The sequence below is a fragment of the Pipra filicauda genome, unplaced genomic scaffold (genome assembly GCF_003945595.2).
Source record: "Pipra filicauda isolate LSUMZ 115617 unplaced genomic scaffold, ASM394559v2 scaffold2_size9829703_pilon, whole genome shotgun sequence".
NCBI classification, from domain to species: domain Eukaryota; kingdom Metazoa; phylum Chordata; class Aves; order Passeriformes; family Pipridae; genus Pipra; species Pipra filicauda.
In genome coordinates this window covers 6,702,197-6,726,760 of record NW_024104421.1, presented here as the reverse complement: position 1 = coordinate 6,726,760, position 24,564 = coordinate 6,702,197, and the positions used below count along the sequence as shown (strand labels likewise).

Below are 24,564 nucleotides of genomic sequence, written 5' to 3'. Positions count from 1 at the left end.
TAGGCTTTCTGTTGCCTCAGGTTGTAATACTAATATTAATGGAAAGTTTGTGCCTGCTTTCCCACCTGCAGAATACAGATAATATTGCAGCCTCACCTTAGAGGAGCAGAGTGAGGGTAAATTTCATGGCCATGAAAAACTTAGGTACTATGGGGAGACACTGTCAGAGATGCTTAGCAGGAAATTAATAGTTTTGCATTCTGTGCAGTCTTGGTATTGTGGAATAAATAAATCTTGAGGCTGTGCACTGCATATAGAGAAGGATATCATTTAGGTCTCTACTTAAATACTGAGGCAAGAGTCCAGAAGAAGAAAGTGAAGGGTGGCAATGTGATTTAAGGTTGTCGTGACATTTAATGCAAGAGGGGTGGAGTATGATGCTTGGGTGACATGAGCTGTGACATTTCCAAACTGTTAAATGTTTGAATTTGCAACCTAAAATAGTCTTTCTAACCTGGCACTTTAAAGCAAAATAAAAAGTGCTTTAGAGAGCACTATTATGTTTTGGTAGCTGAAGTAGCTCACAGGTCCTTTACAAAGATTTGTGCCTTCAGAAATTATTTTTCAAATAAAACTTGAGAGAAGGATTATAGCAAAATTTCTAAAGAGGAATATGGCAGAGAACAGAGGGGACAATTCCTTCTGTGCATGAAGCTCTTATGGATCTTTTAAGAATCATCAGCGTCCAGCATCCAGCAACTCAAAGTGCATTATCCCATTGCCTAGGGCAAGTGACGGGGGACTTGGTGTGAGAAAAAGTGTCATAGTTGACTTACTGGGAATGTTATCTCAGTGGTCATTTTTCTCCTAAACAGTTGGGAGTGAAACTCTTCAGGTATTAGGAACAGATTAAACCACAGCTGGTCATAATATAGCTGCAGGCTGCTTAGAGTGCATCTGTCATCACTAGAAACACACATATATAAATATGTGTGTATATGCATATTTATATATATAAAACCTCTTTGAGATGAAGTTATTATCTCTGACAAGTGAGGAATGTAGCTAAAAAGTCAAAGTATGTGAATAGAAAGATCCCTTAAATTATTTCAATAAATGGAAGCAGAGAAGAGAATATGTGATCTGAAAATAATTATAATGTTTGATGTTGCTTTTGATCACAAGATATTGTGTCAAACTGTAATTTGAATATAATGGTTTTGAGGCAGGGTTCTTTCTGAGACAGAAATTATGCTTTTGTTTTCAATTAACTGAGCTTCAAGTTATTTTCAGCTGGCTTTTGATTAATGGAATTTTGTGGGTTTGATAGGTCTTTGATGTGTAACTGATATATGGAGTGGACAAGACATGAAACAATGTCTTGATGCAATAACCAGGAGCTGGGACAGATTGTAGTTTAACAGGAATATCAGTTAGTGTGAATGGTGCATAAAAAACACAATAGGAAGACAATCTATTTGGACTAGAGGTATTCTTAAAAAAGCTAAATATCCTGGTCTGACTCCACTGAAACAAAGGACCCTTCCTTTGTACATGAGTGGGTTCATCCTAAATTTATCCTATGATAAAATGGTGCAGTGAGTTTGGATGACTTCACAGCCTGCTGTAAGCATTTGTTACTGGCAATATATTTCTCTTGCTAGTTATGTTTGTTACCCTGTTATGTGTTGAGAGCTGGAAAATGAAATAAAATAAAAACCACAACAGCATACAAAGATGAAAAGGTGACTATACTTTGGTAGAGGTTTAATCTATTAATTTTTAATTGAAGTAATTAACTTCCCCATTTTTGGGGGCAGTAACAAGCACTTTTCTAGCAGCTGTCCAGCTGTGATGGCAGTGTATTTCCAAAGCTGCTAGCTGCATTGGCTGAATCGAGTGCATGGCTCATGAAGGGTGGGTGAAGGTTGGCCAGAATGCCATCTGGTCTTGTCAGGGAGAGGAAATAAAAATGCCTGTAGGTGCTGGAAGATGGTTGCAGCCCTTTACACTAAATAGACATTAATTAGCTAGTAATACTATGCAGGCATTGCTTTGTGAGGCAATAATAACCTAGCTCCTCAGAGGGAAGAAGAAAAAGGCTAAATGCCAAGTGTTGTAACTCAACCACAAGAATCGGATCATTGCCCAGGAAATCAGTGTGACAGTGCAGATGTTACAAGGTGGTTTAGGGTATTTTTTTAAGAGAAATCTTTGTGTATTACAAGATGAGAAGAACATCAGGTATACAACTTTGTATGTAGAAAGGAGAAGGGATGCTCTTTTAGTGAAAGTTTAGAAAATATAAAGAGATGATTCAGAACACGGTAGGCAGGAGCTGCCTAGTGACAATGAACTTTTAAAATGTCAAAGGTTGGTAAAGACTTGATAAATCCAAGGCTTTCCCCAAAAATCTTCTACTGGGAAACTCAGCATCAGCTCTTAAGTAGGCAGAGTAGTCTGACCTGGTGTTTTTGACAGCAAAATCTGAATTAATTTTCAGGTTCACATTTAGTGCAAACTGCATTTATAAGATTAAGCCACAAGAGTGAATTGTGTGTTTTAACCAGGAACTTGTACACCTGTACAAATTACTTTCCATTGCCCAGATGAGGCTCCATGAGTACTGATTGTTTTCAAACAAATCTTATTTTAGTGAAGGCATAAATCACCATCTCACCTTTATTGTACACTCCTGTGTAATCTTTATAATAGAACTAGGCCATAACAGAGCACGGGGTCTGTTTTTGCTCAACTCTCCCTTTTCTTTCTCTTCTGTTGTCTTACATACTTTTACAAATAGCTTGCAAGGCATCAGTCTCACTACCTCATGTTGGAGCTTGAGAAAGGTTTGCCTAAAGCAATTCCCTGCCTCTTGCTAGGAAAGGAATGTCAAAACGAAGGGGTTGTTTAGTAAAAGGGAAGATGTAGACTCAAAGAAGAGGGAAAGCAATGCAAAGAGGATTGAGAATAAGTCAGGAAAAGGTAAACATGGGTTAAATAGAACTTTGAAGAAAGCAAAGAAAAATAAATTATAAGAATATAGCAAGTGGATAAGAAATTGAAGGGAAAGCAAGTTCTCTAAGTGAGATTGAGTGCAAAAGTGACGCATTTCAGTGTGGATCCTGGTCATGTGTTTTTAGAGCTCTTACTGTTGTCAGCATAATGCAGTCATAATCCTTACAATTTTAAACACATCCCAGATAGGGGCTACAGTTTATCCACCATTAGGAAAACCTTTTTTCAGTTGCTGCTGTAAATCTCCCCTTACCCCGACTTATGGAGAATTTCTTGACAAAGATGGAACCTGTTAATTTTTTTACACTCTGGTGCACAAGTGTGGTAGATAATAAATGCCATATATTTTATGGTCCTGTTGTGAATATTCTCTTCATATATTTCAAGTTTTTAGCCACCTTCATTGGTTTTGGAGATTTTCAGTGGGGAAAAAAAAGCAGTAATTATTGGTTTCCTTTGGAATTCTACCTTGAAAATATGTGCCTGTGGTTCTGAAAAAATTGATTTCTACCATTTCTCATTCCTTTAAATGTAACAATGAAAATCTCACAGATTTTTGGATATATTTAAATAATTTTTTTGAAGCGTTTTGCCATCCACAAAAAAAAATTCAGCCTGACAAACAATAGCAAGGCTCTTAAAAACGGTGGATCTTGGCTGACAAAAAGGAGTGTAATTTCTCTCAGAAATCTCTGTTTTTAAGGTCCATTCCCAAAATAGATTGAATTTCTTATTTTTTTTCTGTATAGCCAGTTCAGTAATGAGCTACTCTAAACCAGTATAGTTATTTTTATTTTGTGGCATAATCCCTGAATACGAGAACAATCTGTAATATTGCAGACAGAAATAATTCCCAGTGAGATTCATACTCTCTCCATATCAACAAACAAAAGTCTTGCTTAATGCCCTGTGCTGCTTTGCAGCCTGTGGGCTTTCAAAAGTTTCTGTATGGACACCTACTGTTGCTGGTATCTATTACTATTTGGAAGCTAATTTGAGCTTTCACAATTTTTCTAGAGGAACCTTTTTTTCTCCTTCTGGAGCTGCTTATTATACAGCAAAACCAAGTACAGCTGCAGATGCAGAATATATACAAATTTGTCCAAAGATCTGTCATGTACCTGGAATTAAAACTTTTACCTGGACAAAAATTAATTCACAAGTTAGTTTTGAGCCTCTCCCACATTTCACCTAATCCATGTCCACCTCCCCCAAATAGTGTCTCTAGTTCTGGTGACGTTCATCCCTGTCATGACTGGAAGATGGGACTCCTAGAAGATGTGTTACTAATTAGTAAACACAACTCAACTGTAGAAGAAAGGCAGAGTTGGGAGAGGAAGACAATGTTAAAATGACAGAGGATGGAGAGGAATGTTCATACCAAAATATCTTTGCAAAGATTGGCCTGCATGAGGTATGCTTGTGGTTTATCCTGAGTGAGGTAAACATGAGAACAGATGTCCTCAGCTCAGGATTCAAGAGGCTTTGCATTACTTGAGTCATGTTGGTACCATCTCAGGTGTGGTTCCAGGCAGGCAAAGATCCTGGCATTTTGCTCCTTTTTCTGAAGGCACAAAAGCAGGACTAGGGAAAGTGTTGCCACTACAGTCCCTGTTTGGTCAGGGGATGAGTCATGGCCCTATGGTGATTGCGCCCACCAGACCTGAGGGATCTCTGCAAACAGTGAGAATCAGATTGTTCTGGAAACTATTCAACACAAATTTTCAGCAACTTCTGGTGCCACCCTTAAGTAATTGAATACAGGCAAAACCTTGTTTAATCACCTTTTCCTCTGTTTAAATTAGTAGAATTTTTATGTCACTACTGCCAAAGTCTGGCCTTATGTAGAGAGAATTGGAGTGCAGAAAATTCATGGGTTTCACTTATTAAAATTTTTGCAACAGTCACTATTATTTGGTTCTTGTACATCATCCTGACAACCCCTGTCCTAGTAATAATGAGCTTTAAGACTCTGACTTTTGCTTCTGCTCTTGTTAACCATAATTGGGAAAGGAAGAAATAAGAATTTGGTTCAGATTTGCACGTCTGTGGCCTTATTTGTATATGTTAATGCAATGCAAAGGGTGTTGTTCTCTTCAAGAATGAAGTCTTCAGCCTTTGTTGTTGAGGTGCCTAATTACTAAGGGGTTTTAATAACAGTAGGCACATCTGATGAGGTGATTTATGTATCTGCCCCTTCAGTATGTGATGGAAATTGAGTACATCCTGTACTGTATCCTGGAAGATGTTTTTATTCTCCTTGGTACTTATAACCAATTAATTTTATTATTCAGCATTTAGCTCCCCAGAGTGGATTGGGTGGGATTTTAGCTTCCTCTTTTCCCACCCACCTGCCCTTGAGCCTTCAACATGAGGGCTCTTAATGACTTTTGTGGCATCACAACACCTGAGGCACAGCTGAGGAAATTCACCCTGATGGCAAATTATTTTGGCAGACAGTGACATGCAAAACACTCTCACACACCATGAGACTACAAATTTGTTTCTTTAGAGAGATCTTGCCTCTAGACTGACATTCTACTTTCCAAAAGGGGAATGCAAGCAATCCAGCTCTCCTCTTCCCCTTGGAGCAACTTCAAGCAACAGAACACACATGTACTTGACCAAGGAACCATCTTACTTGGATGTGAAAAACTCAACTATCACCTAGCTTGAAAATGTTTTCTGAATAGTTCCAATAGATAAAGGGGTGGCAACGAGTTTTCCACATGGAATGTAAGGGGTTTTTTATAATTTGGGGTGCATTTAAGGGATAAAAATTTATGTTGACAGAGTACAGATAGCTGGGTGCCTTGGTTTTCCTTAAGTGCTTTACCGTAACAGCGATATATCTGCTTTCTACTCTCTAGCTGATAGCCAAGACTGAAGCAATAGAGTCTCTTTTCTCTTTTTTTGTTACAACTCTATCCTTTTCTGCCATTGGCTTCCATCCTTGCTTGCTTACTTTAGCTCTTGGTTTGCAAAGAAGAATCTTCACTGAGAAGTAAAACAGCTTTACAGCAAAGAAGACAGGAATACATTACGAGGGTAACTTCCTGTAATCTTGTTTTCTGTTTGTCTGGATAAAAGAAAATGACATTTGATAGTTTGATCTTTAGGGCCTACTGCTTTCCTGCAAGCATTGGACATGTGCTAACTGCGCATGGCAGGAGAAGGGTAGGCAGAGTGGATCTGATGATGCCACTGTAGAATGGGAATATCCCTCTCTCCAACTTTATGGAGTGGAAAGAGCAGACCTATGGTCCCCAGTGACATTAAGGCACTGGAAGAGGAGCTGGATGGATTTACTGGGGTGATAAAGGATGACTGACAGAATGAAAGTATGTATTCTTCTGGGCATACTTTAAGCACTGTTATAAATATAGGGTGAATATTCTCCAGCATGGCAGACTTACAGTCCAAAAAAATTTGGAAAAGTAGTGTACCTTGTAGTTTTAGATAATATGTATATCTGTATTTCTGTGTACTTGTTACTTATTTGTAAGAGTTGAAGTAAGAAAAAAACCGAACAACAGAAACCAAAACCCAAACATCCCAGTCCTAGTTTTCTGAGCATTGCACAGGAATAGCAAGCCTGTGTCCATGTGCTCTGTCCCTGCCATAAGGAGCTGCCATCTGCTCAGAGAGGAGAGTGGTTCTTAATGTGTTCTCACTCAGTACCAAGCTGTCTTATCAAAGCCAAAACTAGTGAGCTTCAGAGCCCTGGTACGAAATACAGTCCTGTACATATGTTATACACACATTGGACTACATAGTGTGTTCAAGCTTTCACACTTGGACATCTCATAATATGCATTCAGATTGCATTTTTTAATACCTTGTTCATATTCCTAAGTTCTGTTTTAACAGGCTTGCAAAGAGAATAGAAATGTAGTTTGGAAAAATAAGTGCTCTGAACTATCACACAGAAGTACTACTTTGCCTGAGCTAACAGTGTCAAACTCAAAAAAGTCAAAGCTGTGCTAATTTTCTCAAATTCTTCAGATATCTTCCTGCTTGTGTTTCATCTGTGGCTGAAAACTGGGAAGTGTCAAAAATACCATGCAACAAAAAGCAAAAGACAAAGGATAATTACATGAAAATAGGTCACCTTTTGAGGTTTGCAATTTAGTATTTTAAACTTACAAATTTTAGAGTATTTGGGTGAGACTGGGAACAATATTCTGACATGAGCCTTCAACTGACTCATGGAACGAAAAGTGAGATTTTGCACTGGGGCTACTTGAAAAATTCACTTGTGAGCTGGTTTTGCTTTGTGGAAGTGTGCATGGAAGAGGTTTATGTCTTCTGGAAAACATTGCTTGAAACAGAAAGTACCCATGAACATGGGTTGAGTTTAGTGTTTTTGGGTTGGGGAGAGATTCTCTGGTTCACTTGAGAGCTGCTGAGGGAGTGTGTTTCCCAGGTTGTGTGTCCTGGCATGGCTGCTCTACAGGGAGCTGCCCTTGCTCTTCCATGTCTGGGATGAGTGTCCTAGTCCCTTGGCTGCAGGCTTATATGTCAGGGTGTAGAAGCTAGAGTGTCCTCTTAAGATGCCCACCAAAGGACTTCTTGGGTGAGAGGAGAAACTTCTGCGAGCTTAAAAGCATTCAAATTGTCCTTGCTTGTCTGCTGCTCCTCTGCTCTAGGAAAGGAGCACTAAAACCCACAGCTTTGTCTCCGTAGCTGAGACAAGAAAGAGTGTTTAGCAGTGCTGGCACAGAGGTGTGTGCAAGGGAGGGAAATACATGAGAAGTGGGGCCATAACACATAGCCCTGATGAGGTTCCTGGCAGTGTTGGTGCCCATGGGCAAGCAGGGACAGATGGACCTGGCTAAATTATGCCAAGAGCTGAAATCAGAGAGACAGAGGTGGCTTGGAGCCAGTGTAACCCTGACTCCTAGATTCCTGTTTCTGTGCCAGGCATCTAAAAGTGCAGCACAAAACCGTATCTGAAACTCCCATTAGAAGTTTTATTCTCCATAAATTAGTCTATAGAAGGAGTGTAAATGGCTTAACAGTTCTGCTCTGCCTAGGACATGGTGTGTTATGCATATTTATTAAGGTTTTTTTTAATTTTGGGGTCTTTTTTTTTTTAAAGATGGCAACAAAGTGAGGATTTCTTAGTGCTTAGAACTTTGTGAAAATCAGGCCACTTATTTTTGGACATAGTTGCAAGAATTTGTTTCTGAGAGATTCTTGTGTTTCAGGAACTAAATGCTATTTATGAAAAAGTGACTGGTTTGCATTGCTGCAACAAACAGACCATTTAAAGTAGCTTTTAGATTGTTTAGAAACCCAAAGAGGCCCAAAATTATTTGGGTAGTACCTCAGGATACCAAGCAGCTGATGTGCTTCACCTCCATCTAAGCCTGAGGGCCAAGTGGAGGTATGTCTTGTGAACCAGGTTGTATCTGATATGCTTGCATTGTGGCTGTCATGGTGTTGTGGTTAGAAAAATAATTTCTTTCTCTGGGTTAAATAAAAAACAAAAGTCATAGCAAAATGACCTCTGTGTTAATCTTTTCCTGGAAAAAGTAAAAGTCCACTGATTCTTTGCTGAGGAAAGAGGCCAGATGTTTTGTTACCTAATTGCACCTAATACATATTTTTTATTTTCATGCAGAATGCCATGGAAGTGCATAAACCTAGCCCCTTTAGTTTGTGCTCTAGGTATTCTTAATAATGATCTCTGTCAAACAACATCCAGTCCCTTGACAGCCAGTTTGTTGTTTCACCAAAGCATTACATGGTGTGGCTAGATCTTGCTTTCTTTTAGGGTTAGAGCCACATCAGCTACTGCTTTTCCTTTACCTTTGGCACCTAAACTCATCAAGATGTTGTCGGGTAGGTCAGGGAGGATTTTGAAGATTTAATTCAAATCTGGAAATGGAAGAATAGCATTTCAAAGAAGTTGGGATTAGGCCCTCTTATATTCTGCATTCTGCTGAGATACTTTGGTTTCATGTGATGATGAGAGAAAGAAAGGCCAAGTATTTAAAACAAGAAACCGAACCAAAACCCAAAACCAAACAAACTAATCACCGTAGAGTGATCATGCTGTTCCTCTGGACATACCTTCAAGTAAATAACAAGCCAGCTTTCTCAATTATCTTATTCAAGATGAATGTGATAGAACATTTCTCTACCCCTCTTTCTTTTCCTTTTTTTTCTCCTTTTTTTTTTTTTTTCATTTTGAATTAACCTTAAGCATGTTTGGGTTTGTATCTGATTTTGCAACAAAACTTTATTCCCTTGTTAAGAAGCAATTCCCAAACAACTCCTCTGGGTGTCAGTACAACTTCAGGTATGGCTGTATTGTGGTGTTCCAAACCTTCATTAAAGCATTCCACAGTGGACAGAGAAATGGTAAGAGATAAAAAGTTAGATAGTAATGAGAAAAGACGTGACAACAAAAGGGACACAGACATGCCTTAGACCCAGCAAGGAATACATCTGAACTGCCCTGGTTTCCCTAAGAAGCACTGAATTATATTCCATATGTTGGAGTGTTTGTGAACAGCCTGAGTTGAGTGCAGGTAGACACTGAGGCTGCCCAAGGAAGTCACAGAGAGGCTAGAAAGAATATGGATCTTTGCCTTCAGCAGAATTAGAAAAAAGTAGGCTCTCCAGAGTGTTGTTGTAGGTTACAGGATATGTCCAAACAGACTTCTGCAAAATAATAAATAACTTGAACAGAATTTCTTAGATTCAGGGAGCATAGCTGGTCAGCATTTTCCCATGTGTGTGAGACAGTATGGTTATTGTCCATGAGAAATATTTGAGAAGAAAGAATGACAGGAAAAGTGGAATAGTAAAAATAGAAAGCTTTGCAGAGAGACTCGAAGAACTGCAAAAAATTTGGGTTGGGAAGGACCCCTGAAGGTCATCTAGTACGAATCCTCATTCAAAACAGATCCAGCTAGATGAAGTTGTTCAGAACCTTGTCCAGATGAATTTTGAATATCTGCAAAACTGGAGATTCAATAATCTCTCTGCACAGCCTCTTCCTCCGTTTGATCATCCACATGGTAAATTTTTTTTCCCTAACACCCAATCTGAATTTCCCATATTGCTTCTCCATTTCTTTCTTGTCTTCTTTATACCTTCCCGTTAAGTAGTTGAGGGCAGCAATTAGATTTTCCTTAAACTTTCTCTTCTTACTGAATGAACCCAGCTCCCTCAGCCTCTCCTCATATGTCTCTCCTCACATGCCCTCACCATCTCTGCAGCCCTTTTTGGAACTCAGTCCAGTTTGCCAATGTCTGTCTTGTTCTAAAGTCTCACAAGCACTGAGTAGAGGGTCAAAAATCACTTCCATCTGCCTTATGGCTGTGCTTTTGCAATTCCAGCTCAGTGTGTCACTGGCCTTTGCTGACACAGGAAACTCTGCTGATGTACGTTCAACTTGTACTCTGCTAACATTATGCATCCTTTTCTGAAAAGCTGTTTTTAGCTGTTAGACCTCCCAGCCTGTCTTATTGCATGAGTTTATTCCTCCTGAGGTGCAGGGCTTTGCATTTGCACTTCATGAATTTGCTAGCTTGCTGTATTTCTCCAGCCTGTGATGGTCACTCTGAGTTGGGAACGTATAGGGTCAAAGTGTGAGGAAGGTCCCAGTAATTCTTAGGCTTTTCTTTTTCTTCGGGTGCCATGGCGGTAAATGGTCATGCCCAAACCGAACATGATCTGGTCAGGGACCAGGAAAGCAAGAGTTCTGCCTTTCTAGAAGTAAAATTTGATACATTGTCTGCAACTGGGTCTGCAGGGGACTCATAATCCCAGAGGCATTGATACAGATAGCTGAATGAGAGGGTTTCCTCAAATTTATTTTAAAAATACTTAATGCGCTAAAATTTTTCTTCATTTGCAATCAGGGAATATGTGAATAAATCCCAAGAGGAATGCCACTTTTGATTCTGAGGAGATGTACATGTAAAATGAGAAGGAATGAGTTTAATCTGACAGCTCTTCCTCTCCCCTCATCATAGACAGCTGTTGTCAGACTGAATTAGAAAGTTTGCAGAAATACATTGCTTAAGCAGGAAAAAAGGGGAATGTTCATAAAACCCTGCAGAATCTGCACACAGATTGTTATTTGGCCCTTAAATATTAAATGACTGGTTTTAAATAGGCCTGGTGCAGATGGGTTTTGCCACAGGTTTATTGATTAAAATAGCTGCTTTACATCAGCTCTAAGTTTGTTTCTCCAGAGGCTTTTGTCTTCATAAATAATGTACCCATTTGCTGAAATTTTGTTAGAACTCATCTGCTGAAGACTGGCTGTATATCTCTAGGTTACTAAGCCTCAGTTGACTAGGCTCAAAATTGTGACAGTCCCTGCACTTACCTCCTTAGAAATAAACATTTCCTCTTCTACCCACCTAGTGCTGATCAAATCTAGTGCTTGCACATTAGAGAGTGCACTTGGAAACAGCTCTGATTGTGTTTGGCTGTTTGGGAAAGGCTTGTATGATATAGAAGGCTGCCTTGGCTATACTGAGGATTAGATTTTTCCAGCGATTCATCCAAATGCTGTAAGAGCGAGTGGAAAAATGTCAGTGAGCGTTGGATTGGACCATTAATTTTGAAGCCTGTTTTAGATGGGCAGGTCTCATGCCTTCAGTGTTTTAAGACTTCCAGTTTGCTGGATGTGTCTAGTGTGTGTATGATTAGGGTCTTTTTACGCTATTATTATAGCTTTTTTATGCCTTTCTAAATAAGTGTACCTCATTTTCTAGGACATGCTTGTGCATTTTGTGTTATGTTCCAAGAGTGTTTCTTTGCTTGTATAGGGGATGGTGGAACAGATAATGCACACCTTCCCCTTGCAGACTAAGGCTTGCAAGTTCTGTTATCCCTCTGACTAGAGTTTGCCACTCTGCAACAGAACACTACTACAGGACCCATAAGAAAGGAGGCCTATGACAGCATGGAAAGCAAACATAAGTGTTAACATGCTTTTCTTCCTCCTCCCTTCTCTATCATAGAAATATTTGTCTTTGCTTTAACTATCCGCTACTACAATAGCTGTTCATTAAACCAGAGCAAGAGGAAGGTCAGATTAATGCCTACGATGAAAATATGTGAAATGAGGCTTCCCTGTCTCATTTGTGCATGAGAAAATATCATTGTTGGTAGAAGAGCTAATTGAATTTCATGCATCTGGAAATGTAACCAGTCACAGACAATCTGGCCTGTCTTTACTCTTGGGGAGATGGCAAGCCTTTCTTTCTACAAGTTAATTTTACACCAAGACAAAACCAGAAAAAACTAACAGTTGATACCAAGAACAGGATATTGCAGGGCCTGAACTTTTGCCTGAATATTTTTTCTGTTTTGTTTAACCAAATGAAAATCTCTTCAAGATGTCATTTGGCAAAGTGTTTTGACCCAGGTGAGATCACAGATCTTGACAGTATATTAGTTTTTCCTGAAGTATCTCTGACTTGCCTCTTATTTTTTTAAGGCCTGGAAGTCGTGAGAATGATAACTTGCTTCTTTATGACAGTAAAACACACAGCTAGAATCATACTAGGAGGGTAGCTGACAGGCACTAGATAGATGGTTACTCTGTGGATGTTAGCAGCTGAGAATCTCCTTTCTTGGGACACCTGTCTGGTGACCAGTGCTGCCACAGTATATCTCTAACACTTCTTACAGACCTGAGAGAAAGATGTGTGACCGGAAATATGAGCATCCACTGGATTTTTTTTCCTGTCAGGAAAGCCCCCTGTGACTGTGGAGTGAGTGTATGTGGTTTAGAGCAGGTCATTACACTTTCTTTCTTTCCTCCCTTAGAGCCTGTCATGAGCATGGGGTAGACTAGTCAATGCATAAAATGCCCAACACTATTAGTATGAACTTTTCAGCAGTCTCACTTTCTTCCATTATGGCTATGAGCAAGAGTCCCCATAGTGTAGTTAGGCCAATATTTGAGCAGTTAGGAAAGCCTCCCCCATGTTAAATTGTATGGCCTGGAACTGTAGGAGGATGTTGAAAGTCTTCCCCACTCTTTGCCAAAATACTTCATGCGTGTAGTGGAACAAAGAAAGCCTAGTTTATTGGGGTTGAACTTCTGGTGTCTCCAGTGGTGGAAGCTCTCGTTGAGGCTTTTCCTGGGGTTGAGATATTCAAAACCTCTCTTTGTGGCTTTGCCGCTACGTCAGAAAGTTTCAGCTTATGCTAATGTGTTTCCTTGTGAAAGCAGATATTGACTCTCTAGCCCCTCTGTTAACAATGGATAACACAGCCAACAAGCTCAGAGTTTATTAGGGTGAGACAGGGAGGTGCATATGTACATATCAAGAGGCTGTGGTTTTATAAACCTTATTTTCTCAGGAACAGGGCTACAGGGTTCCAAAATATGCTTGATGAATCCTTTCAACTGAAACCACTGATAGTAGCATCAGTAATAGTGTTAGATATCTTCCTGTTCAAACATTGTGTTCAAGGCATACAACTAAGCAGCATCACAGTAATATATTAAAAAATATATAATAATTTTAGGCACACTAAATATGGATAAATATGTTTTTCTTCCTTCCTTTCAATCAGTGTTTTAATTGAAAAGGCAGTGGTGTTTTAATACCGTCTTTCATGTTGTTGATGCTTTAAGGAACTAATGACACCTGTTTTACCAAGCATAAAGAGTCAAATTATAGGATAATGTGTACTGGTTATTTTATTGTTTCAAATAAAGATCTGAAAGGTGATGAAACTGTGCAATTAAGAAACAAAACAAAGGAATAAATTCTGCTGATGCTGTGGGATACTGCATTAGCAATGGGTGGAGAGTTAGGATACATTAGCTAAGGAACCTGGCATGACTCCTGCGTGTAAAAATATTTTTAAGTGCCTAAAAATTTCCATCACTTGTTATGACCCATTCTGCACTGTTTAACCTTGTAGGAAACACTGTGTGTCGAGTTTTGATCTTCAGAAGGGCTACTGCTAGAGGTTGTGGACGAAGGTCTGTAACTAACTGGTCAAAGCAGTGGGACACTCCTAGTTATGTGTGCTAAATCCTCCAGTTACCTGCATTTCTGCTGTACTTCCACAGACATGGCTGAAGTGCAAAGGCAGAGCTGCCCTGGTTGGCAGCAGAGCAGGATGCATGCCTAGGATGTTCAGTAGCAATCAGAGACTTTAATGGCTCTAGAGGACTAATTAATTCTGATCCATACAGACACATTGGCTTCTTGTGCAGTCAGAATCTCAATTAGGCAATCAAATTTTTTCCTTTCACAGTGACCATTGCTCCAGCTGTGCTGTAACTCTTTCCTCTCTGTATTTGCAAATCTTTCTCTTTTTTAAAGCAAAGAAAATGGTATACTTTGTCAGGAAAGTTTCCTTCTTTTCTTTCCATTTGTTCTGTTTGCATCTATCTAGATATTTGCGTATCTGCTTCTAATGTTCTATGATCCCTCAACCTTCTTTTTCAGACCCTTGTTCTGAAATGAGATCATGACTCCTTCCTCAGCTTTTTTATTCCTCCAACCCAGGGTTTCTAACCCTTCTTTTCCCCCCTCCAATCCTCAGCCCCTGCTGAGTCAGTTAAATATACATGTGCTCTTTTCCCCTTTGTTCCTTCTTTTCCCTTCACCCCTCTGCGGCTGCTTTTTTTATGTCAGCTTTGATCTGTTTGTTGGCAACACTAACATTTTTAAATCCTTTGTAATTTGTTATTTTTGTACATTGTTGTAAAATTAAATATCTTGGAAAGGAAACATGGGTTGCCCCATTCACTGCAGGAACAAACTCATTGTTACCTGGATGGGAAGGCTATGTATGTAACTGAATCTGTGCTGGGGAAGTGCTGAGGCAATGGTCCAGTCCACTGCATGCTATCAATCTGGTTTAAATAATGAAGGTATATTGCATAATCATCTATACAGTTAGGCCCAGTTTTGCTAAGCCAGGCTACTGCAGCAAAAGGGAAAATGAAGGGTCAGTACTTAAGCCTCTTTATGTTCCTTTGTTGTGAGTGGTGACCAAAACCATGAGAAGCGTGATCCTTAGTGATGAGAACTGTGACACAAATCCCTGGAATTCAGTGAGGTTCTTCAGTTTATCAGCAGGGGCACTGAGAGGTCCCTCATGTTTTAAAACCCTTCACTCTCTTGAAGTATTATCAGAGGCTTTATCCACCAATTAGGGTATCCTATAACTTGTGTTGCTGCTGGTATGTTTCTGTACCTACATCTGTTCGAGACCTTTTTTTTTATTTTTTTATCTGTGCTGTTGCTTTTGTGAAGATGACATTAACTGTTATTAATTATGACTAGTGTTTTATGCAAGCCACTACACTGACTTATGGCAAAAAAAAAAAAAAAGCCACTGTAATGACTGTGAGTTCCTGCTGAGATGTAATTTCCTTGACCACCCTTAGTTGAGAGGTTTTCTTCTGGCAGTGACAGTAGTAAATGAGTTTTTTGCCAACTATCTACAGACACTCTTGGCATCAGTCCTCAGGGACATGACTCCATATGGTCACTCTGGCCTGCAGAACCTGCTGCTAGATTAGGTCTCTGTCCTTTTCAGCTCTATTTTTTTTTTTTTTTTTGCCAGATGCCTTTCAATCCTCTCTTATAAGAAATAAAGAATAAAAACTTCAAATTAGTCCATATCCCATTCCCCACACTGAGACTGAACTTTATTTGTGGCCTTTTTTTACCAAAGATTGACTGGATTTTGTTGTTTTGTTCCAGGTCACCAGTTTCTTCAGAAGATCAAGGTAAGATCTGTTTTATTGATACTAATGGTGTATTAAAAATGAGGCCAAAGAATAGTTAGTAAGCTATATTTTAACACCCTCATAGTGGAGAAAAATGACTTTGTAAAAATGTAACTTTGATCTTGATCAAACTTTGCTCACCCCTAGACATTAAGTGCTTGATCATTTAGTTGATTTAGTTGGGACTGACAGAAGTTAAGCCAGTGTTATTTGTGAAATCAGTCTTACTTAATCAAATGGAACAATTGCAAGCATTTACAATTTATTCACCCAACTGTACAGGGCTTTACCTATAGAAAATGATGTGTGGGCTTAAAGGAAAATGTATGTTTTTTGTAAAGATAAGTGCCTCTTTTATAACTCTTACAGGACGGCATCTTTGTAGCTGAAAGGAGAGTCTATTATGCTTTAAAGTCTTCAACACACATTATCTTGTGTTACCAGTAAAGTGAGTTTGGTAGGACAGTACGGAATTTAGCACAGCTAGGAGCTTCTACATGTAAAAATCTTATGGCTTAAAGTAGCAAGTGTTGCAGGTTATGGTAATATGCTTGCACAGAAGGAGGCTGAAGGATCTGATCTTTACCTATGGACTGAAGAGGGAGTTTGAGGTAATTAACTCGTTAATAATTTGACCAACTTAGATTCTTAGAGCTAGGTGCTACAAATATCCCTCTACAGTACCTTAAAGTGTGGTTGCATTGGTACTGAAATCAAGACACATACTGTAAGGGGGGTGATAATTGCATTGGTAGATTTGCATAAGGAAGGAAGGGGAAAAAAAAAAGGAGACTGACTGCAAGGAGAAAGTTCATCATGTAAATCTGAACTGGGAATACTATTTTGGGCCTAAAAAGAAATAAATATCTGTTTTCTTCTGGCGTTCAATTTGTATGCAGTCATACAGTCCGCAAGTTTTCTAGCCAATGTAATAAGTATTATTCAAGAAAGGTCCAGATGGGAATAGTAAGGACTGTTGCAAATGGAGATGTAAGGAAGTCTGAGCCTGGAAGCATGTCACTGAACTATGTTAACTTGGAATGTGGAGTGACTAGTTAAGTATCAACCTAAATTAGCCTTGGCTCCAGCCAAGAGCTTTTTAGTCCAGTATAGTGGCTGTCAAACATATTGTCATTAATAAATTCTCTTTCATCTCCTTGACAAGTCCTTTTTTAGTAAAGAAAGATACAAAGAAAGCCGTAAAAATGGACAAACATGTAAACCCAAAGATACATATAGCCCATCTATTCCATTCCTAGTGTCTGACAGAAGTGGATCACCTGACAACTAAGAATATGAGAGTGGCAGAAGTATACAGGTTTAATTTCCTGGTGTAGCCTATTAGCTTCCTATGATTTGCAGGTCATTGATTTTGTGAAGCAGATGGAGTTTTCCTGTTTAATAGTTCATCTGCTTTTTACCATGACCGTAGTACAGGAAACTTGTGAGAAGTTAACAACATACCTCATGTCTCCAACCCTCAGAGGAAAGTTGAAATCATTATGGTCTAATATACTATTTCAGGACCTGGATTCAAGCTGCATTTCAGTGCATAAGCTTGTTAGTGATAGGCTGCTCTTGCTTTTTCATTTCCCTTGAATTTATTCTATTGCTTCATTTTTATCTATTAATGGAGCAACAGGCAGTTGCAGATATATATCTCTTTGTGAATCTTTAAAGTTTAGTATTTTCTGCTGCCGTAATGCTTTCCTTCTTACCACTGTTTTTATGCTATTCTAGTTTTTTCACAAAACCTTCCTGTTTGCCATCTACCATCTGCTGCCAGGGTCTGGCTTTTCAGGTTTGACCAACATCTCGGAATAGCCTCTTCCTTCTCTTTTTGACTTTTCTCTCATAAGAAACCTCCTCTTAAATGTAGAGTGAAAGACATATGTTCCCTTGACTAATTAGTGATACTGCTAGTTATTAGATGTTTTGTGACCATGGAGTATCTAACTAGACTTGTCATCCATGTGTAGGAGCTTCTCTCAAACACAAAAGATTTCCCATGTCCCAATGACTTTTCAGATAGAGAGGTCCAATGCTTGAATTTTCTTCACTGTGCCACATACAGACCATGTGTTAGTATTGAGCACAGTATTAGAAGGAAAATGTGATAAAAGGGCTGTAGCATAAGGTTTTTAGAACCTAGATGCTTCTCAGTCCACTGAGACTGCATGTGTGGAACATCTCAAATTAGTCTTAAATTTCAAATCTCTTACCTAAACAAAAAAGAGAGGGTCCATGAGAGAGCCGAAAACTTATCTCTGAATTGCCTGTCTTTTATAGTGTTTATGCAGACGTCTCCTGGTATATTGTTCTTGGAGTATGTATCCTGGAATCAATTTTGAGACTTCTATTTTCATTAATAATCAGTGCTCAATTGTGTGCCTATTCAATATGTTAAACACTTATGTAGTTTTATAAGGCAGTAATGCTTTTGGGTACACAATGGTTCAAGATCCAACTGTAGAATAACGTACCTTCACTGGTATCACTCTGTGTCCTGTGTTACAGCTCCTCTTCTTACTATGGGACACCATTCTAATGCTGATTTTCTGATGATGTGATATTGATAATTTCTGAGAAAAGGCACTTTCTCTGTTTCTTGGATCTAGTTCTAACCTTCCGCTTGGTTCCTGATCCTTGTTTTGTCTGCTTTAATATTCAGTCCTCTTTTTTTCTTCTACTATTTCTCCGTGTTTTTTTCTTCTTTCCATCATCTTTGTCTTTCTTTTTTAAATATCTCTTTCCCATTGACCATGATGTTGCATTCTGCATAGTTTCTTGCATTGTGCTCCTCCATTTGGTTTCTGAATGTCCTGAATCACCTCCAGTGTAGACTGCCTGCTTCAAGTACGAGTTGCAAACAGTAGCTGTAGCATCTGTAGTGTACTAACAGACTTGCTACCAGAATTAGCATCTAACGTGAGTGGCACTTCCATTAATCCCTGACGGGACAATGCATTGTGCTGTCTTGAAAAGTGGATGAGGATAAAGCACCATCTGTCTGAGACTGGGCATCTATTGAACAATTGTAACAGCACACAATGCTCCTTGTTGTGGGCACGTGTTAAAGGCACCCTTATCAGTTACAAAGCAGAGCCATTTTAATTGGCACAGAAAGGGAAACAGTACTGCTAGAAAATGCCAAACTTCAAAAGAAAAAATGCCCAAAACCTCTTAGAGATTTTAAAAGTTTTGTGTCTTTGTTCTTGGTACAGGTAGTTAGGAAATAGATAAGTAAAGAGTGAAAGCTACCATCTTATTTCCTTTTTTTTTAATTAAAAAAACCCCAACCAACCAAATGAAACACAAAAGGAGCAGACAAAACCCCTAACCCTCAAATTCTCTAACCGATTGACAAAATGATACAAACCAAGTAAATACCAAAGCAGAGTAGTTTAGACAGGGGATTGGAGGGATGACTCTGAAGAATGACATGGAGGAGGAACCTGTTCGGTCACAGAGGCCTTGGTGCAGTTACATGCCCTGCAGCCCTGTAAGACAATGGTCTTCTTTGGGTGATGGGATTAGCTGAGAACTCAACAATGGGCAAGTGTCAGGGCCACAGAAGACCTGGTGGATGCCATGAGGGAGGGCCATGCAAGTGATCTGTTAGTTAATGCTACCCCCTGCTGTATTTTCACTATATAAAAATCCTTGCCATATGCTCAGGTCTGAAACTGTTGGAGGTTATTTCATCCATTGTTTCTAGAGCAGGTATGGTACTGTGAAGGGAATGCAGACTTTTAATGCATTGCCTGGCTAGTGCACAGTCGTTGTCTGATTATTGTTAGGTGAATTGTTGAGGGTTTACCAAACCCTTCCTTCATCCTGCACCTTTCAGTGCTGCCCTGTACATTACATGTACACTAGACTGTGCCCTGACTGCTCCTCTTCACAGCCACCCTGTAGAAATTTGCCTACAAATTTTCCACCGCTAATGTATTAAATAACAATATATTTTACATTATCTTTGGCCTAACTTTATCTGGCCAAATTTGCCTTATCTCTGCTAATCTGTGTGATTGAGTTGGCTCTTCTTCATCATGATGTAAGCAATTGAGGGAAACAGTCTTAAAAAGAGTACAGTGAGTTCCATCCATTCCAATTATTCTGAAAAAAATACCAGCAAGCTCTTGAGTGTTGCTATTAATGGTGTAGGGACATTGGCATGCTATTCATCTAATGGCAACTTGGAGCTGGTGCTGCTCAATACTTGTTTGTCTAACTTCAAACAGAAGAACCTTGCCTTTGATGGAATTACTCAGTTTTAAGTAGCTATACTAATGCACCTTAAGTAGCAGTCAACCAGAGCTTAATCCTTATGCATCTGAGTTGCATTCTAATCTGGAGACTAGAGGTTTCAAATATTTATGTCACTGCTCTCTTTCTCATTTCTCTATGAACCCATGACACTGGGCTTTTTGCCTTGTTTGCTTTCAGCAGACATGTATTTTTTTTAATTTTTTTTTTGCTGCATCAGCATAATTTCTGTGATTAAACTCAGGGTTTCTGTTTGTTTGTTGTTTGTTTTTTTTTTTTTCCTGGTGCAATAGATTCAAAATTCATGAAGATAGGATACAAATGAGAAATTAAAACAAGAGGTGAATATATTCAATGGAGAAATTTCAGAGAGAGTTAGTTATTACAAAATAATAATATTATTCAAGAGATTAAGGTAAGGGATGGGTTTTCTGCTTGAAAAGACAGATAGCGACACTGAAAGATCTTACAGATTCTGACAGGTGGTGGCTTCATGCTGATACTTAGTATCCAGCCTGGATATCCTACACTTAGAAGGGATTTGTGTAGAGCTGGGAGTGCATTAGAAGTGAAGTGAGTTTGTAACGGTGACATCCAAATTAGCCTCTATTAGAAAAAAATTCCACAGCAAATACTTGACCCAGGTTCAAACTGGAAGTTTGAGGTGAGAGGTTTAATTCTGTCTCTTGATGTCCCTCTGGATTGAGAGAACTGCTATATGAATTATAAGGAAGAGAGTGATCAAGTGCATGAATGGAAGGCAGTGGCAGCTCCATCCCATACAGGAAAATGCTTTTCTGTGCAATGTCTGCTCCTGCCTTGAGGGCAGAATGTCCTGTGCACTGTGGTATTTGCTCCAGTGCTGTCTGCTCCATTAAAGAGAGGAAGTCTGAACCTGTGCAAGGAGGAAAATGGTTGTAGGAGCCTCAGGAAATAGCACAAGAATGGATAACACTCCTGTTGCTCCTAGTGGCCTGTGGGAACACAGGCTTCACTGTCTTAACTTCCTTTCTTCTTTATGGAGCCACTGTTCACTAGCCTTGCTAGTCATAGTCTGCAAAGGGATGTTCTCAAGAGTTTTGAGGCCTCCTGCCACACTGAATAAAAGGACAAGCAGGGTGCTATGAATGAACCCAAACATCTCAGTGCTGGTAGAACTGAAAAAATAAAAATAATGAATTGCTATTTGGAGCACCAGATACCTTCAAAAGAGAGAGCTGAGAAGCTGTATGGGTGATGCTGGAGGCGTTTACCTAGCAACAAATTGAGATGTCTTGGAATGCTTCCTCTGAACAATTCAAAGACAGTACAGTGGGGTGTACTGCACTGCAGGTATTCCTTTTGATTAATTAGCCACTTTGGGAAGAAAGCCCTCCTGGACAGTGTTTTGAAAGTGTGTCTGTGGCCAGCTGAGCCAACAATATACTCGGGGATCTGCTCTGGGTTTGTTCATTTGCTTCTCAGCAGAGGCTGGTATTGATGCAGACCCAAGGTACCCTTAGCAAGAGGAAGCATTCTGCGAAAGCACATCTCTAGGGCTGAGGCAGATCCTCTCTGGACAAAACCTTTAAAAGGTGCCTACACCCCACCTTTCATCATATCCAAGCAGCCTGAGGGGTCAGTAGGCAGCTGGGAGGGAGACATCTGGCCGATGTGGGCATCTGAATGAGTAATAGATGAAAACAGAGAAACATTTCTTTCCAGATGGCCACTGCCGTTATCCTTTTCCCCTCTGGAGGAAGTAGGAGTAAGGAGTGTGTTGTCTGAACCAGAGCACCTGTTTTCAAGCAAAAGCTGTGGGTAACCTTGCAACCTACTTTGCTCCTCTTTTTTGTTTCTGATGGAGGTTGCTCATGGTCATATTAGAGTGGCAATCACTTCACCCACTGAAGACTCTGGCCAGAAAAAATATTCTTGAACTGACTTTCAGATGATTTAGTCTTATTGTGAAGCCCTAGCTTTAGGAAGAGTTACTTGGATATTGCCAGGCAAAGGAACTGCAGCCAGTGTTGCAGCGACAAAAAACTTAAGAGTGTGCTAAGAGTGCCTGTGATGGTAATGGTCCACCAAGTTAGGGAAGAGGGAGGAACAGTGTGGCCCACAATGTTTTTTTTTTTTTTTTTTTTTTTGGCTGTCCTTTTTATTTTTAAATTAAAAATAAACCGTTGCTTAATTATTTTACCTAGAATTCTCTTTCCGCCAAAGTTGTGCCACTCCATTGATAAACTGTCTGCATTAGTCAGCCAAAGTCTTCCCTGCCTTGTGTTCTCACTTCATCAGAGACATTTTCTTCTACCACATCACTCCTGAAAATGACATTAATTGTTCTTGTCTTGGCTTAAAAATAAAATGGGTGGATGGGAAAAGGAAAGAAAAAAAGTGATGATGTGTGCCAGATGGTACTTAGTTTATCTGCAACTGTTCTTTGGGGGTCTGAACTATTTACAAAGGAAGTACTTTTTCTTTATCATCCTTTCCTTTTGTAAATCTGAGTTAAATGGTCTTGCAGAAAAAGTTCTACGTTAGGGTCCGAATACTTCCACTGCTACCTATCAACTGCATTCTCAGCTCTACACCAGTGCCACATAAACAATTCAGGTTGGACTCTTAATTGGCATCAAAGTAGCTTTAAACTAGTCTGAGTGAAAATGGGGCTTTAAAGGCAGCTTGAGTGTAATTTACATCTGCTTTGAAAGCCTTTTTATCCTTCCACAGTTGTATGAAGGGACTTCTGTGTAAGTGAGAATTTAGCCTTTCTTTCCCTTCAGCAAGCATGTGTGACTATTTTTCCTTCCCCCCGCCTCTCTAAACAGTGGCTTGGTGCTGTTGTTTGAATTTAAAATTCTTAAAAGGTAAAGGTTCATAATCTGTATCTCTAGTCATCTAAATAATGGGTGATTTTTTTGTACGTTAAAATTTTTGCCTTATTCCCAAGTTAGGCAAACAGGTGCAATCAAAACTGTGTCAGTTCTCTTCTTTGAATCTGCACAGGATCGAGTGCTTTTTTAAGTAAAGGACAACCCACAAATATTTAAAAGGGATCTCTACCACTTTGTGCAATCCTAGAAATAGATGTTATTGGGGCATGACTTATTCAGAGGGCCAGTGGACTTCAAAAGTATCTCTTAAACCACAGGAGAATGTGTGCTTATGCACACATTTTCGTGTACAGATGAATTAGTTCAAGATACTGTGTGAAGGCCTTCATAATATTCCTCTTGCTGAACGGTCATGAGACGTCTGTGTCCAGCTGCTGTTCAGCTGATGTGCTTTTGAGCTTTTAGTTGCAGTAGGTTGCTGCACTGTTGGGTTTTTTTTGTCTCCCGGGGAGCATTTTGACCTCTCAGGCTCTTTACTTGGTTGTCTTTCATGGAAATACGGCCTCACAGCAAAGTTATTTTGAGTTGGATAGACTGGAGCCATTGCCCTCAGATTCTGTAAGAAGGCCAAGCAGGATATTCTCATGACAGTGGACGTTTTGTTCAACCTGAAGAAGAGGGAAGGCTCTGGGGAGACATCATTGCAGCCTTAGAGTACTTAGAAGGGGCTTATAAAGAGATGGGGACGGACGTTTTAGCAGGGCCTGCTGTGATAGGTCAAGGACAAGTAGCTTTAAACTGAAAGAGGGTCAATATAAGAAATACATTTTTGACAGTGTGTGTGTGGTAACACATTGACACATATTGCCCAGAGAGGTGGTAGAGGACCCATCCCTGTTAACATTTAAAGTCAGGTTGGACAGGACTCTGAACATCCTGATCCAGTTGATGATGTCCCTGCTCATTGCAGGGGGGTTGCACTAGATGGCCTTTAAAGGTTCTTTCCAACTCAGACAATTCTATGATTCTATGATTTTTTTTTTTTTTCCTGAACACAGCTTTTCCTGTGCATAAGGAAAAATGCAGTCCTGATGGTTTGTGGTAGAAACAAATGTTTGTGTCCTTTTCTTGGCATAAGGTGTACACTGCTATAATAACAGACTTCAAAAAGGGTGAGTGTCCCATATAGGGTCTTGGTGCATCTTTTTTGGCCCAAGCTGTTGGCTTGTATTCAGGGACCTTTGTCTCATTCTATCAGGAGGAAAATTTGATTTGAAGAGTTTGTTGTTGTTGTTTGTTTTTTTTTTCCCCCAGCATTTAGGAGACCTCTCAACCTACAAGGCTTAACTTCTGTTTAATTTTTTTCATGGACTTCATTAGTTACTTCCACTATTTGCAGGTGCATAAAGTACATGAAGACACATTAAATTGCTCCTTTCACTCAGCTTATCTTCAAAGCAAAATATTTAAGCATCATCAGCTTTGGTGAGACTTGAGATTGTCTATAGATCAAAGACCTGTGAGCTCAGTCATTCCAACAAAATGTTATTAATTTTGTAACTTAATTTCTCAGTTATGTAGACAGCTTGGTGCACATATTTTATAGGGTTTTTTTCTTTTTATAACTTTAAAAGCAGATTAAGTACTGAAAAGAGGTAAAGTGTTTTTAAAAGCTCAAATGCAGTGATTTGCAACTTTTCTTCATCATGGATCCTTAAAATTGTTCTATGGGGCTGGGAGACCCTTCAGAAAAATCAAGTGAATGTGCTGCTCTGTATCTTA

The 24,564-nt window shown here is 39.4% G+C and overlaps 1 protein-coding gene across 6 annotated transcripts in view; it reads left to right on the top strand.

Moving 5' to 3' along the window:
• DGKI (diacylglycerol kinase iota) overlaps positions 1-24,564 on the top strand; it is a 205,421-nt gene that overhangs the window by 160,858 nt on the left and 19,999 nt on the right. For all 6 annotated transcript variants that reach the window (XM_027743775.2, XM_027743776.2, XM_027743778.2 and 3 more), the window contains one exon: positions 15,669-15,694. In XM_027743775.2, coding sequence (XP_027599576.1) covers positions 15,669-15,694 — 26 coding nt within the window. The remainder of the gene's footprint in view (positions 1-15,668; positions 15,695-24,564) is intronic.